We start from the raw sequence: 15,471 nt of genomic DNA, 5'->3' as shown, positions 1-15,471 counted from the left end.
TGAGTGAAAAATATGGCGAAACTCTATGTAATTCTTTCCCAACTCATGACAAAGGTTCTTATATATCTTTTCCAGAAAAAAAACTTTCGGTGCTTGAAGGACGCTAGTTAATACACACGAAAAAACTAAAAAGTTAGGTAAATTCTAAAAGTTGTCTCGTAAATGCAACAATCTATTTGAAAATCGGTGGGACTATACTTAATGTTTCCCTAATTTATTATGAAGGTCATCATATAGTTTTTTCAGGAAATATCTATGGTGCCACAAAGGCGCTAAATTCATGGGATAATACACATGATAAACGGGGAAGGTCCAGTAATTTCTAAAAGTTGATACGTATATGCAAAAATATGCGTGAAAAGAATGGTAGGACTATACCTAATGTTTCCCTAACTTATTAAGGAGATCCTCATTTAGTTTTTTCAAAAAGAAAATTTGAATGTCAAAAAAGCGTTAGATCCTTGGATTAATATAAAAAAAAATTGTGTGCCCAAAGGTGTCAGACCCATGGGTTAATACACACTTAAGTGGTGAAAGTCGAATAATTACTAAAAATTAGCTTGTAAATGCGAAAATATGCGTGAAAATTGGTTGAATTATATCTAATGCTTCCCCAACTCATTGCGGAGGTTATATTATAGTTTTTTTCAAAAAAAAATCAAATTTTCCAGAGGCACCAGATCCATGAACTAATACAAACGAAAAATGGCGAAAGTCGAGTAATTCCTATAAATTGTCTTGTAAATGTAAAAATGTGTGAAAAATAATGACACTATACGTAATGCTTCCCCAACTCATTACGGAGGTCCTCATATAGTTTTCTCAAAAAAGGAAGATAATAATTTTTTGGGTTTATATTTCACAAAATAGGATTAGGCTATTATCTCGATTTTCATATGCTAGTCCATGAATTTTCTAGAATACATGTGAACGACTCAGTTTGAGCTTAATTGTGGGTCCATTGATAGTGTCCTATTAAATGTTACTCATTAATTTTGAAAGACAAACACTATTTTTCATTAGATTTTATGTCTCACGAAAGAGGATTTTGGCTTTATCTCAATTTGTTGTGTGTATTAGTCAATGATTTTTTCATGAATTTTCAAGAATATGTGTGACCGACTCTATTTGAGTTCAAATTTTGTGAATTCATTATTAATGATCTATAAAATAATACACATTATTTTTGAGAGGCAATAGTTGCTTTTTTGAAATACATGAGTCTCAAAATAGAAATCCACCAATATTTCAATTTTTTGTGTGTATTAATATATCAATTAATTAGAATATGTCTATCTGACTCTATCTAAGGTCAAAATTGGGGCCCATTTGCTAAGGACCTATTAAGTAATACTTTTATTGTTTTTGAAAGGTTAACACGAATTTTGAAGTTTATGTTTCACGAAGCGAAAATTCAAGATTATCTTTCTTTTGTGTGTTTATATCAATGAATTTCTATATAATGTGTAAGTGATGTGTTTGACCTTAAATTTTGTGTTTCCCTTAGAAATAACCTATTAAATGATATTTATTATTTTCGAAAGGCATAAATTATTTTTTAGAAGTTTGCTTCACGAAGTAGGAATTCAGTACTATTTCAATTTTTCATGTGTATTAGTTCATGAATTTTTTGAAACATGTGTGTCGACTCTATTTTAGCTCAAATTTTGTGAATCCATTAGCGACGACCTATTAAATGATTGTAATTATTTTCAAAAGGTGGATTTTTTGAAGTTTATGTGTAACAAAACAAGAATTCGAAGTCATCTCAAGTTTCATGTTTACTATAGTTTATTAGGTTTTCAATGTATGTGTCACCAACTATGTTTGAGCTCAACATTTGTAAATTCATGAGTTACAACCTAGTAAATGATATACATTGTTCTAGAAAGACGCAAGTTACTTATTTTTCGAAGTTTATGTCTCACAAAACAGAAATATGAAATTAATTTTGAACTTTTTGTTTTTGTTAGTCAATTAATTTTTTGAAATATGTAGGACCAACTCTATTTGAGCTCAAATTTGTTTGCTCCTTGAATGACAACCTATTAGATGATACTCATTATTTTCAAAATGTGGAAGTCACTTTTTTTCTCGACTTTTGGTGTGTATTAGTTCATGCATTTTTCTAAACATGTACGACCTACTCTATTTGAGCTCCAATTTTTGCATCCATTGATACCGACCTATTGAATGATACTCATTATTTTTAAAATGCGGAAGTCACTTTTTTTCTCAACTTTTGGTGTGTATTAGTTCATGCACTTTTCTAAACATGTACGACCTAGTACCTGCTCTATTTGAGCTCCAATTTTTGCATTCATTAATACTGACCTATTGAATGATATTCATTATTTTTAAAAGACACAAACCATTTTTCTTTTTTGAGTTTATGTTTCATAAAATCAAAATTAAGAATTATTTCAATTTTTCGTGTATATTAATCGATAAATTTTTTCGAAATATGTATAACCAACTCTATATGAACTCTAATGTTGCGAGTTTATTAGTGAACCTATTAAATAATACACATTATTTTCGAAAGGCAAAAATCCTTTTTGTATTATATGTCAGGAAACAACCCTGCTCTATGATCGACGTTTTATAGTCTTCATATCTATGAAAAAAGGAAGCTAGGAGAGGATTCTAAACATTTCAAAGTGAAGTAGTCAAATCAAAACTCAAGTGATCTAGAGAAGGGTTGCTAACTTCTATATCTGTCCTCCAACATTTACACAATAAAAGATTGTAAAAAGTTTACTGATATTCTAAAAGACTATGTTACATTACCAGTCCTCCTTGAGAGCTCATCTAGCAAAGTTCAAGCTCCCCTCTATAATCATTTGAGCAGCAGTACCCATAGCACCAACACCACTAGCTTCCAAAAGCGCGAGAGCTAATACTTCTTCATCGCACCGTTTCAATCCCTTGCTCAGTCTCTTCAAAACTTGAAGGTCCACCTCAAGAAGCCAGCTTGGTGTGCATCCTACTATCAAGCTTACGAATCCCGACACGTATGCTCTCCATGTAGCCTTGTTACAACCAAGTGATATTTTGCCATCTAAGGCACTCGCAAGAAATTCCAAGTGTGCTCCGAGCATACTTGGTCGCCATTTGGATGTGGGTGATGATGAATCCACCCCCCAACAAAATGTTCCACACAGCACTGCTAAGTATGCAAGGGCATAACCCCTTAGCCTTGCAACCATTCCTTCTGAGACACCACCGTTAGGCTCTGACCTATGTGCTGATATAAACCAAGATGGCAATGTTTCTTTCAGCAAAGATTGGACTAGACTTAAACCACCCGTAATCCAAACTAATGAAGCACCCAATGAAGCTGCAAGCTTGACACGGACCATTGCTGCAGCAAGAGAGACGTGACAAGATGCAGGGAATCCAATATCTGTTTTCTGACTAGAGAGAGACCTTATATCACCTCTAGTTTTCTTCAGTTTCTCCAAATCCTTAGCAGGAACTCCACTATCCGCAATATCTCTGACAAAATGCATCAAAAGGGAGACTATCTCTTCTGACATAAACATGACATTTCTGACAGCTCTATGAACACGCAAGTAGAGTATACCAGGGGCAACAGCAGAAATGCCACCAGAAAAATGCGAACCAAATCCATGACCAAGAAGTGAACCGACCCCACCGTTGCTTTCTATAGAAGATCTACCTAAACCTAGTGTAGCTGTAAAGCAGACACGAAGAAGTTGAACCACTGCATCACTGCTGTGGTGGAAAACAGTCCGGGACGCAGAGAAAACAAGAAAGTCACTCCACCGTCTAACCTTTTGAGCCCATAGGGCAGCCATAACAGGCATACATGGCCAAGGACAACTTGTAGCCAGGTTACTCACTGCTGCACCCATCAAGTTCAGAAAGCGGTCAGTATCTCTATCAAGTTTATATGTAATGGTGAGGCTCACAAGGACTGCCAGGGGCAAAGGAAGAATAGCTGGAGAACTTCCACCTACAAAACATAGCATTAGCTAAACATCGAGATAAATGAATCAACAGTTGAATTCCCTGCACCTACTTCTTCCTACACACAGATGTATATATTAGATAGATATGGTAGTCCAGATCTATAGCATAGCAAGCCAGGACGGTTTTTTTAACTGATGCATCAATGTTAGAATCGACAGACAACCCTTGTCAGCTATTTAGCACAGGCAATATACTACATATGTCAAAACAGGAGATTAGAGATCTAGTCCCCCAAAACCAAACTTCAATGCCATGACAAAAAGGAACGGAAAAAGAAGGGTGTGGGAGTAGGTTTGCGTTCAGTCTACTACAGTCTGATTCCTCACCATTCCTTTGAGAGATTTTTAAGGGGTGATCAACTTGTCACTGTGGTAGCTTAGTCCATAGGTTAGAAGAAAAGAGGAGGGAAAGAATGTCTCTTATGTTAGAGTTCCTCGTCTTAAAAGAATTAGGTGATCAAATGAAATCAGATAAGTGCACACCTACAGAGAGACTGGGGACATCAACACCAGTGTCAGCTAGGATTTTCTTAACTTGTTGTTCCACTGTTGCTAAATTTGCAGCAGGACTTGGCCAATCAGTTCCATTCATAGAAGCAGGCTTCCAAATACCCCGTGTCACTTCAGCTGAAAAGTAACTTGTAATTGTTGCCAAAGATGCAGGAAGAAAGTCAGCTAGATGCTTAAGACCTGAGATGGAGAAAGTGCAGCACTCAATATACTAACTCATAGAACTCATCGAAAAAAAAAATAATACAACATCAGCTATGAAATAAGTTCAAGTGTGTCATGTGAAAATTTTCTTCCTCTTTCTATCTTCTTTCACTGTGTTGCATGTGTGTGCATGGTGAATAGATAAGGTCTACCAAGTGGTGGTAATGTGAAGAAAGGGGATAATATATCTCACATCAAAACTCCTCTCTCATTAAAAGGAAGTTAAAAGATTGGACTCTTTTCTTTTTTGTTTGCTCTTTATGGTCGGGTGGGGGTGTTAGCATTCAGGCATTGTACGATGTGCCTTGTAGGCTGTAGCTTTGACACTAAGGGTTCCATTTTTGTGGGTGTTCTAGTATATACCATTTTTAGATGTGTACCTATCAAGCAAAACGACTGTTCTTGAAGTCTTAACTGTAGACATTATGTCAAATGACTAACCTGTGGCTAGTTCACGCGGTGACAAGGTCCCATGAGCACATGCCGTGAGAGCAGCGTTAAGCACAAAAGGAACAGCTTCCAAAATATCCCAAGCAGGCAGCTTAAGATGAGGAGATATCTCTTCATTTCCAGACCCAGATGAGTTACTACCACTTGAAGTTGGAGGTATAAGTGACTGCCCAGCACTATTTATTTTTCGGAACATGAAGTTCAGCAGTGCTTCAACTATCTGATGAACAGGAGTTCCAGGGACGAGACCTGAGAGAGGTGATGCAATACATGCTTGATGTTGTCGGTACCAACATTTTAGTTTAGGAAAAGAATCCATAAATATGGGTTCTCTAGGTAACTGACTGAGAACTCTAGACAATTGCTTGCTTTTGCTTTGATCTTTCAGCAAATCCTCAGAGAATGCCAACTGGGAGTTGCGAACCAGCAATAGATATTCAGGAGTTAGATGGGATCCCACAGGAACATCTCTTGTGACATGCTCAAGCGGTGGCTGATCAAACCTCCACAATGTCAATAGAAGTGTGAATGCATTCGAGAAAACGGCATGTGAAGTAATTTCTTCCGACATTAGAGTCCAAGACACATTGGGTGGACAAGAACCGAAGGCTTCACAAATTGGCATCAACGCACCAACAAGCTGTGGAACCTGAAAGAAATTTAAGTACAACATCAGCACATTGGTTGGTTTCTCCATCTGTATCTTAAGCCCAGTTGCTACTCAGTGGTATTTTTTTTTCAAAACCTATTGTCAACAGAATTTAGTTCTTCAAATCATTGTTCAGTTATCAATTGCCTATAGAACTAGCAAAAATACATCAAAGAGGCAACCATCAAAATTTGACAGGAAGACACTTCTAACAACCATTTCTGGCCCAGAATCAACAAGATATATGAAATGCCAGCAATATACATGTCCAGGGCCCCCGGCTTCAGTGTTGGTGTAATTTCAAACATGTTGTATAGGTCATCCATAAACAGATTTCAACATGTAGAACAGGAAGTAACTAATGGGCATGTTTCGATTCATTAGTCAAACCAACAATAAACGTTGAAATGTTGCACAGATTAATCCATTAGTGAAACCAACAAAAAATGTTGAAATGGTGCACAAAGGACAAACTGCTTCTGCACATCTGTCAATCGGAGAGATCAGTAGTGCAACTATATGCCAGTATCTGATTTGTGCCAAAGTGATTTTCACCGACACTAACATATGAATGGCAGAAAACATAATTCAGAACAAGAAAAGTACAGCTGAAGAATTACCTACCAATCCATGCAAAGAAAGTATCTGGATACAGTCGACAGATGATATACCAACAATAAGAACATTCAGAAATGGAGCATAGCTAATCAAATGGCTATCACTTCCAGAATAATCAGAAGGAACACTAGGTGATAGCAGCCAAGTGATAAATAGAACCGTATGTTCCTGCAAGCATGTAGATGAAAATACAGTGAAATGGGTGTGAAAGACGAGAAATGGAACATATGTTTTGAACTTGAGAATGACTTTAGGACACCAGTTTTCTGTACAGGGTACCTTCATCTGAATTTATTTGCAAAGTACAACCAAATATACTAAAGATATATGAAAAATGATCCTATCCCTCAAGAGAGTATATTGTGTAGTTTTCAGATCCAAGATCCAAATAAATTTCAGCAGTCCTGATTGCAGTGAGAGCTTCTCAAAAGTAAAACTATTTTTTTGAGAAAGCAAAAGGAAACTATTTTTTCTCAACATCTAAAAGGAGGGTTCCTTCAGAAACAGATAGCACTTCATCTCAATAGAAAATGTTGCTTTATTCTCTTCTTAATCTTCATCATCTACCATTCACTTCTAACAGCAAACACTTAATCACAGCTACTCCCTTCTTCTATATCTCTCTATTAAAAACTCTTGTGAGCACTAAGCAGTGTCATTAAAGGCGCACTTAAACCCTTAAGCAAGACTCAAAATGCGTTGAGCGCATCACCTTGCTTAATGTGGGCTTCAATATCATCATCAAGGCTTTAAGACATACTAGTCTTGGTACATATATATATATATATATATATATATATATGTTTTCTCCATTTGTGTCTTCTCTCAATAAAGCCCACAGTTCATTTGTGCTTAAAGCCCCAACAAACCTTAAAACTTTTTTGCACTTCTCTTTTTTTTTTTTTTGGATAAGGTAAGTGGTATTAATAACAGCATCAAGAAGATGCAAATAATACAAGATATGGCATTTGAGCTTACAAAAAGAACTCTGGCTTTGCACTTCTCATTTTTAATAACACTTCTTGTGAGCCACTAGAAGTGAGCAGCCTGCTTTATCTAATTCAGCTCTTGTAGAGAATACAAGATATACACTCTCCCAGTCACACAAACACCCCACCCACCAGAGACGATATGGAGATCAATACCTTCATTCAGCCTCTTCATTGTCATTTATAAGATTAGTGATGGTGGCAGGTGAGTGTTTTTCTGGTCCAACTATGTTAAAATCTTTCCTTAATTTAACCTTATCAGGGGGTTGTGGATCCAACCCATTTGGCAATTGGCAGTGCTTCTCACCCTTGTTTTCTAATTACATTATTCATTTAACTATAGCTGTTTTTCTTTTTTATTCATTTAATCAAGGTTGTTCTTTCCTCGGTGCAATAATCATTTGTTTGTGAGGACACTTGTGCTAAGGTCATGAATTTTTTCCTTCTTGTCATGGGTTTATGGGAGGGTAGGAAAAGGGAAACAAGAAAACAAGGTTTACTAGAAAAAAATCGAGCAAAAATGCAGGCTCACAAAGAGGTTTCCTGGAGCTGAAGATAGTTAAGGTTTTATTGCTACTATAGTACAAAATACTAGTTCAATATCAGGGAGATCACAAGTATCACCTGAATATTCCAACCACGAGCAAGAGAAGCCCCACAGAGAATAGTAGCGGCAGAAATCTTGTCTTCAGCTGGACCATTGACAGCAATCTCATATATTTTCTCTATTTCTGCTAAGCTTCCATCAAATCCATGAGCTTAAATTCAGTTGTCATACAATATAAATTTCAAGAAAGAAAAGCATTTTCAACTGAAAACCAGGCTGTAGCTAAGAGAAACAAGGGAAAATAATTCTACTTAATGATATGACTGCAATTCCCGATATATGGCACCGAAATACATACTCTAAGCAATTTAGATTGATAAAACAGAAATCCAACTGGTTGATCTATCCTTAAATCTGCTCGAAAGCCCCAGAAGATGCAGTTTCAAGATCATAGCCACAGGGAATATTTGATGTTAAAGGTCAGCTTCTCTTTCAATCGGAGTGCACCAAATGTGAACACTAATACTTACCATCTGCAGATGTTTTCTTAAGTATAAACCCATTATTTTCTAATTATAAACTGTTTTTAATTTTTATAACACATTCTTTAACTCTGAATATGTTTGAGAACTCCAAATACGACCTTAAAAGAAACCACAAACCAGTGGCAAGGGATATAATTACTGCTTAAATCTATAGACTCTTTTTAAGAATCACGCTATTTTCCAGCTACAAACAGATTTTATATCATTAACTCTGATATGTAGGAAAACTCCTAATTTGAAATCAAAAACCGCCACTGGGGAACAACCACTACTGCATGGACCATCTAACCTTGGCAGATGATGGGATGAAGTGATCAACCCAGTAATTAAAAAAAAAATTATAGTCAACTTCTATACCTTGAAGCGGGTGTTGAAACTAATACACTGACCATTGGAGGAGTGAGGGGAGACCCCTTCATCAATGATGACCAGCTAGGCGATGGGGCTGACATGTTACGAGGCACTTGATTGCATTGACCTTTTACATATCCCGGCCATAAATAAGCAGACGTATCCAAAATGTTTCTAGCAATGCAAGCCTCAACAATAAGGTGCCACAAGCTCCCAGCTAGAAATAATTACAGATGATTAGCATACACTACCAGTATAACATACTTATGCATGTAAGAGTTAAATAATAGATGCATTAGATTGGTTAGGAGTTTCCAACATATAGTCTAAAATCAATCTGCCCAAAAAATTAAAACAAAGGTGAGGGTGAAGGACGGAGGAATAACTGAGGGAGGTAAAATATTCTCGAAAAGGTTACCAACCACATGGATGGGGTTGTGGGAATAAATAGGAAGCAAATTCTAGAACTAGTTCAAATTGAAAAGAATACACGATGGAAACCAGGCAGCGAGTGACATAAGGCTGACAGAACACAAGCCTCTCTTGAAATCTACTGGACTCACCACAATTAACAGGCATGTCATTCAATCTCAACCCATCAAAATACTCACTTCCCTCACTTATCCCTGAGAGGAACATCATTGCTTTCAAAGCAGCTTGGTTTGCCAAGGGAATTGCAGGCAGTGGTGGGGTCAACAAGCCTTCATAATCATGCAATTGCTGTAAGCTAGAAACCAAGGCCTGACGATGTTTTCCTGTGGCCTCTGTTCTTTGATCACTGGTGCTGCTAGCATTTTCCTCTTCTTTAATAATGTTGGTAATTGCTAGCGGTGTAATAGACAACAATAAGCATAAGCAAGTATCAAGACGAGGTACTGGTCCCTCACTGGGATCCCTTTCCTAATTGACCAAAAACAGTAATTTAGTATATTTTCAACATCGAAATGAAGCTAACATTAAATTTGACCAGCTCAAATACCAAACTGTAGTTTCAATTCTGATACGTAGTTTCATTTAACCTTCTACACAAAGGAATGAAATTCTAGGGTAAGAAGGAAACCATATAGTTAATGCTTAACTAATAAATTAGTGTGGTTTACAGAACTTTGGAACTTGCACGCACTTATGAGCAAAATTTCATTACAAAAGAAACCTAGAGCTGAAGATGGAAAATGGCGGGATGGATCGGAAGCGTAGTTTTTCTGCCATCTAGCAACCTGGATAAAGCTGATGAATATATTCATTGATTCTTACTCTATTAACAAGCCTTAGGGCTGAAATCCACAACCCAAAAAATGTGTTCTTCCACGATGTACAGTTAACTGCCCGCAGAGCCTTCACCAGACCTGCATAATAACTCCAGTTTAGCAAACAGAACAGAGTATATTCAATATTGAATTAGACCATTGACTACAGTATTTACCAGTAAGAGTGTCAGCAGCACTTGTAGCTGCCACTTTTGATCCATCCATCGTATCTTCAAGAAAGAGATCAATCGGTAGCCAGAGAACTGATGTACTAGCATCATCACACCGACTAGCAGAAAGTGCAAATGATCCAGAAGCCATAACAGCATGAAGAAATTTCCGTGAGCTTGTTTTGCATTCTCGGGAGAGGACTCCACGGTTTTTGGATATCAACAGTACCAAAGTCTCCAGAGAAATTTTCTTAGAGTTTCTTAAAGCTGACGAGTTTGACACTAGAAGGTGTAAGTGCTGCATGAAAGAATCCCAATGTGTGGGCCTAAAGAAAGAAAAAAAATGCATGTTTAGCTATCAATAATATCACTTAGGCTAGCATACTGAGCATTTTGTTAAGCACTACTTCTCTCATAGCTCAAGAGAACTGTGAGAGACAAGGCATTAGTAATAGACATGCTGATATTTGATACAGCACACAACTTATTGAAGAAAGCTGTCAGCTTCTCATCTTACATGTTCCTACGTGCCAAGTAAAGAATCATGGATGTCAGTTTGTCTCCAAAAAGTTCGCCAATTATTTCAATAGCCTGTACAGTGTTCATTCTACATAATCCTTCACGATGTTCAACTCTTTTTCCAGCAAAGCCATCACGGTTGCTGATTTCCATTTCTTGAGTTGCAACTGGCCACCTAGACTTCTTTTCGGCAGTCAGTTCCAGCAGCCCCTCATCATCAAGTGAGGCATCAAGTAACTGACATACAACTGCAAAAACATATTCAATCACATGCATTCCACTTTCAGATCCCTGGAGTTCAAATATCTGGGAAAGATGAAGAGTATCATTTATCGATTCCATAATCCTGCAATAACACCTCCAGACATGTTATTTCTTCTACTGAAATTCATCCACAAAAACTAAACTAGCTCAAAACAAAAATTAATTAGGGAAATTTGAATCAGTCATGAATATTAGTATTGGTTTTCATCCACATGGATATCTGTTTATCTCCCAGGAAATATAGAGGACAAACATTCACCGGATAGTACAATGAAAAATTATCTCCAAGAAATTTCATTTCAGATAGCATTTGCACAACAGATTGAGGCATAAATTTACAGGATCTCACTCCGAATGAAAAATAGAAGATATTGAAAACCAGAAAAGAAACGAATGAACCTCCATTGACAAAAAGAGATTGGAAAAAGAGTTGTGCCAAATTAATACTTCCACAGCAAAAAAGGTGATACTCTGGGACACATCATAAACTATGTTGTAACAGTTTGACGATTCAATGAGTGTCCAAGGAAATTATTAAAACAGTGAAGACATGAGCAACTGTCCAGAGTAATTCAAACTGTTATGAACACCTTAGCAGAAGAGGTCCAGTGTTACTACCCATTCAAGGATTGTGACCGGCGCTACGGGGGAGAATCCCAAGCAAGCCTTGACAGAAATCTACAGAAAATCGGGCAAAATTTCCCTTGTTTTTGGGCCTATTCAATTTTTCCATCTTAAAATCATCAATACAACTAACCAACACCACCAAAGTAGTACACAATATCCATTAACAATCTATTAGATTCACTATAATACTAATCCATCTCCAAATACGGAGAAAAATTTAATATCAGTCATGTGTCTATAAAAATAAAAGAATATATTACTCAAGTAAAAGAATGGAGCGACTCTAAGAGTTCAAAGAAAGATCCATAACAAATAGATTATTTTGTTGCCTACACGAACAAGTGTGGGGCTCACCATGGAATTTTGACTTGCTAGCTCTAGTTAATGAAATCCTCATCAACGTTCCCCGTGTTCTTTGTAAAAATATTAGTGGGGGCTGAGATGCTAGCACAGTGAGTAATAACATTTAACCACAACCTTCTTAATGAGGGACAAGCCAAAAAAATATGCTGGTGTGATAATCAAAATCATGAAATAAATGCCTTTTCAGACTTGTTTAATTGAAATTCGAATTGGCCTATCAATTGGGGATGTCAACTGAATTAATTAGACATGTGACTGGGTGTTGTGACATAACACAAACAAGATTGGTTATTTTTACAGTTTCTGAGAAGGCACCCAGTCAGCACTCAGTAGCCAGGTTATGTGTTTCCAGGAGAACGAAATTTTAAGGCTTAGCATAAGAATACGCAAATCTCCAACACTGATCTCGTTTGGCAGCCTGGATAAGGAGTGCGTGAAGAGTGAGGAAGGATTTGGAAGAAGCAAGACCAAGCTATAAATATGAAGTAGCAGCAGAAATATAGTATGGTGACTTTTTCTTTTACTGTTCCATCGATTCTATATTTCCTTTGTTATCCAGTTGGGTAATGAAATCCAATCCATTAGTTCATTTCCGTTTTACTGTGTTGAGTTGGAATAGTAAAACATTACACAAACTACATTTTTTTTATTTTTTGGGACATTATATAGCACTTGAAAGTAGGACCAAGATGAACCATGAAGTCTCAGTACCAACGAAGGCTTTTACAGAACATCAAACCATCATCCTAGAAATAAATAATATAGTCTAAAGCACCTAATAACAGGGGGGGAAAGTTCTTATGGATCAAACTAAAGAGAATACAAGAAAATGACTTGAAATAGGAGAACGGAACATGCTTTTGATAATTTGTACCATTAGTTAGAAATGGTAATGAAAAAGCAGATGTGTGGAGTTCATTTCCATTCTTGTGTGGAGTTGAAACAGTAACATAACACAAACTATATCTTTTAGTTTTTTGCCATTATATAGCACTTGATAGTAGGACTGATATGAATCATGAAGCCTCAGTACTAGAGAAGGCTTTTTCAAAACATAAAACCGCTACCACCACCACAAACAACGGTAACAACATACCCAGAGTAGTCCCACAAGTGGTGTTTGGAGAGGGTAGTGTGTGCGCAGATCTTATCCCTACCTTGAGAGGTAGAAGAACATCAAACTACCGATCCTGGAAAAATATATTCTAAAGCACCTAACAGAAGAACAAGAAAACTAGTTCTTATGGATCAAACTAAAAGAATACAAGAAAATGACTTGAAATAGGAGAATGAAACTTACTTTTGATAATTTGGACCATTAATTAGAGATGGTAATGAAAAAGCATATCTTTTTAGAAGTTCCATATACAGCCTGTATGCCATCGGATAGCTCCTTCGAGCAGGAATTACTCTGCAATACACAAGGAAATAAAGTCAAAATAATAAAATAGATTCAATCACTAAATCAATTATTATGCCTCAAATTCCTCCCTATCCGTTCTGTTCTATTCAACTCCATTTCAAATTGGTAATCAACGTTAGACCTTTTTTTATGCCAGACATAAACCTAATGCATTTCTCCTCGAATTCCATGCTGTCAGTAAAAAGCACAATATTGAAAAATTGAAGGGCAAGAAAATGACGTAGGTGCGTAAATATTATGACGAAATTGTTAGTTACACATTTAATTACCAAATGGTAATGTTAGCCACCATGAAAAAATTTCACTCTTTTCTGGAGTTGAAAACAAAAACTACTTTTTTCAAATTTCACAACGAAACATGGCCAAACACCCACTAACTTTTCCATAATAAATACACTCCTAAGCTATGTGAGGATCATATTAACCCCCTGAACTTTGACTCAAATCCCCCATCTGTTCCCCCCTATTCAACTCCATTTTCAAATTGCTGATCAAATGCCAGCCATCAAACCTAATCCAATTCTCTTCTTTTTTTATATTTGGGCCGAAATCACAAGGAAATAAAGTCGATACAACAAAATAGACTAAATGAATAAATCAATTAGTTATGCCTCAAATCCCCCAATATTCATTCTGCTCTACTCAACTCATTTCAAATTGGTGATCAAAGTTGTACCTTCTTTATGCCAGCCACCAACCTAATGCAATTCTCCTTTTTTTCGGATCCATTCATGTTTGGCCATAAAACTCGTAAATTCAACTTGAATTTGAATACCAGAAATTTTATGAATTTGATAAACAACAAAAAGGTGTTTTTACTTTTTTCCACTCCAAACTACTCACAAAGAGTAAAAAGTAACTCCAATTTGTACTCATGGCCAAACGCAATAACATAGCCAAACACCTACTTAATTCTAGCATATAACTTACACTCCTATACTATATGTGGATTATATTAACTCCATCGGTTCAGCTCTATTCAACTCCATTTTCATATTGCTGATCAAATGTCAGACATCAACCTAATGCAATTCTCCTTTCAATCAATTGGGGATGAAATCAATTTTGTAAACTAAAAGCACAAAACTTGAAACATTGAAGGGGAAGAAAATAACCTTGTAGAGAGAAGGGCGAGAACGAACAAAGGAGGGACAATTCTAAACACCAAAGCTTTCTCTAGAAGCTTCCAAGCATTAGGAACATTATTGGACCAACAAATATGAGATACGAGAAGTTCGGCAACGTCGGTCGACGGCATAGAGATGCCGGCGGAGTTAAGACTGGAGGAAAGCTCCATGGCCCATACCAATGGATCGGTATTTCTTTCCTGAGCCAATTTCGTCAGCTCCGTCACTCTGTCCCACTGGCTCGAACGTACGGTTACCGTTTCCATGGATTCGCCGGTCGGGAAATTGGATTCCGGCGTGTTACGCCGGCAATTATGTCGAAGGAGTATGTTGGCTTGCTGGAAACACAGTCCCGGGTATAAGTATTTAGGATAAAAAAACTTACTCAAAATTAATTTAAAACGCAATTTTTAATCAAAAGTTTTGGATTAAAGTTTTAAAAAATAAATTAAAATAATAATGCAATTTTTAATTAAAAGTTTTGGACTAAAGTATTAAAAATAGAAAAATAAATTATAGCAAAAGAAAAAATATTTCTAGTTTTTAAAGAAAGTCATACAAGTAAATAACTAGCTATTACCCCTACTTTAGTTATTAATTAATCGTCGAAAAATGAATCTGATTCTTTCATAAAATTTAGTATAAAAGTATATTTTACTAAGCGTACATGAAAAAAATAAAGTAAGTCTTGTTAGTTGTAGTTCTTTTTATTCTAATTTAATTTAATTATATAACATGTTTAAAAAATTATGTGTGAGCATGAGTGTAAGCTTGACTATATTACTTTTTACTTACCCTATAAATACATAAGAAGCATGAAGCTTCAATTAAATTATACGAAAATTACGCAATAAAGCAAATTTATATTATTTA

The 15,471-nt window shown here is 36.2% G+C and overlaps 1 protein-coding gene across 3 annotated transcripts; it reads right to left on the bottom strand.

Moving 5' to 3' along the window:
- Nucleotides 1-2,691: 2,691 nt before the first annotated feature.
- LOC101268578 (mediator of RNA polymerase II transcription subunit 33A-like) lies at nucleotides 2,692-15,163 on the bottom strand. 3 transcript variants are annotated; one of them, XM_069299020.1, is made up of 13 exons: nucleotides 14,587-14,971; nucleotides 13,349-13,459; nucleotides 13,145-13,262; nucleotides 10,793-11,140; nucleotides 10,282-10,601; nucleotides 10,113-10,204; nucleotides 9,422-9,758; nucleotides 8,865-9,075; nucleotides 8,040-8,154; nucleotides 6,433-6,594; nucleotides 5,151-5,808; nucleotides 4,479-4,685; nucleotides 2,692-3,979 (listed from the first exon to the last, which is right to left on the bottom strand). In XM_069299020.1, exons 4-13 carry the CDS (start codon nucleotides 11,134-11,136, stop codon nucleotides 2,808-2,810), a joined length of 3,618 nt encoding a protein of 1,205 aa, XP_069155121.1. In that variant the 5' UTR covers nucleotides 11,137-11,140; nucleotides 13,145-13,262; nucleotides 13,349-13,459; nucleotides 14,587-14,971; the 3' UTR covers nucleotides 2,692-2,807. The 3 variants fall into 3 exon arrangements, with proteins under 3 accessions (XP_069155121.1, XP_004240641.1, XP_025887195.1); XM_004240593.5 differs by lacking the exon at nucleotides 13,145-13,262 and having other exon boundaries at nucleotides 14,587-15,163; XM_026031410.2 differs by lacking the exon at nucleotides 13,145-13,262 and having other exon boundaries at nucleotides 10,793-11,042; nucleotides 14,587-14,981.
- Nucleotides 15,164-15,471: the final 308 nt, after the last annotated feature.

The sequence above is a fragment of the Solanum lycopersicum genome, chromosome 6 (genome assembly GCF_036512215.1).
Source record: "Solanum lycopersicum chromosome 6, SLM_r2.1".
Classification (NCBI taxonomy): domain Eukaryota; kingdom Viridiplantae; phylum Streptophyta; class Magnoliopsida; order Solanales; family Solanaceae; genus Solanum; species Solanum lycopersicum.
Note: the sequence above shows the minus strand (reverse complement) of the source record. Positions and strands in the feature narration are given on the sequence as shown.

Coding starts and splice junctions, on each gene's coding strand:
- LOC101268578 (XM_004240593.5), bottom strand. CDS start 14,864: ATGGAAACGGTAACCGTACGTTCGAGCCAGTGGGACAGAGTGACGGAG. Junction 9,076..9,421: donor TGACATGCCTGTTAATTGTG/GTGAGTCCAGTA, acceptor AATTATTTCTAG/CTGGGAGCTTGTGGCACCTT. Junction 3,980..4,478: donor TGTCCCCAGTCTCTCTGTAG/GTGTGCACTTAT, acceptor TATGTTTTGTAG/GTGGAAGTTCTCCAGCTATT.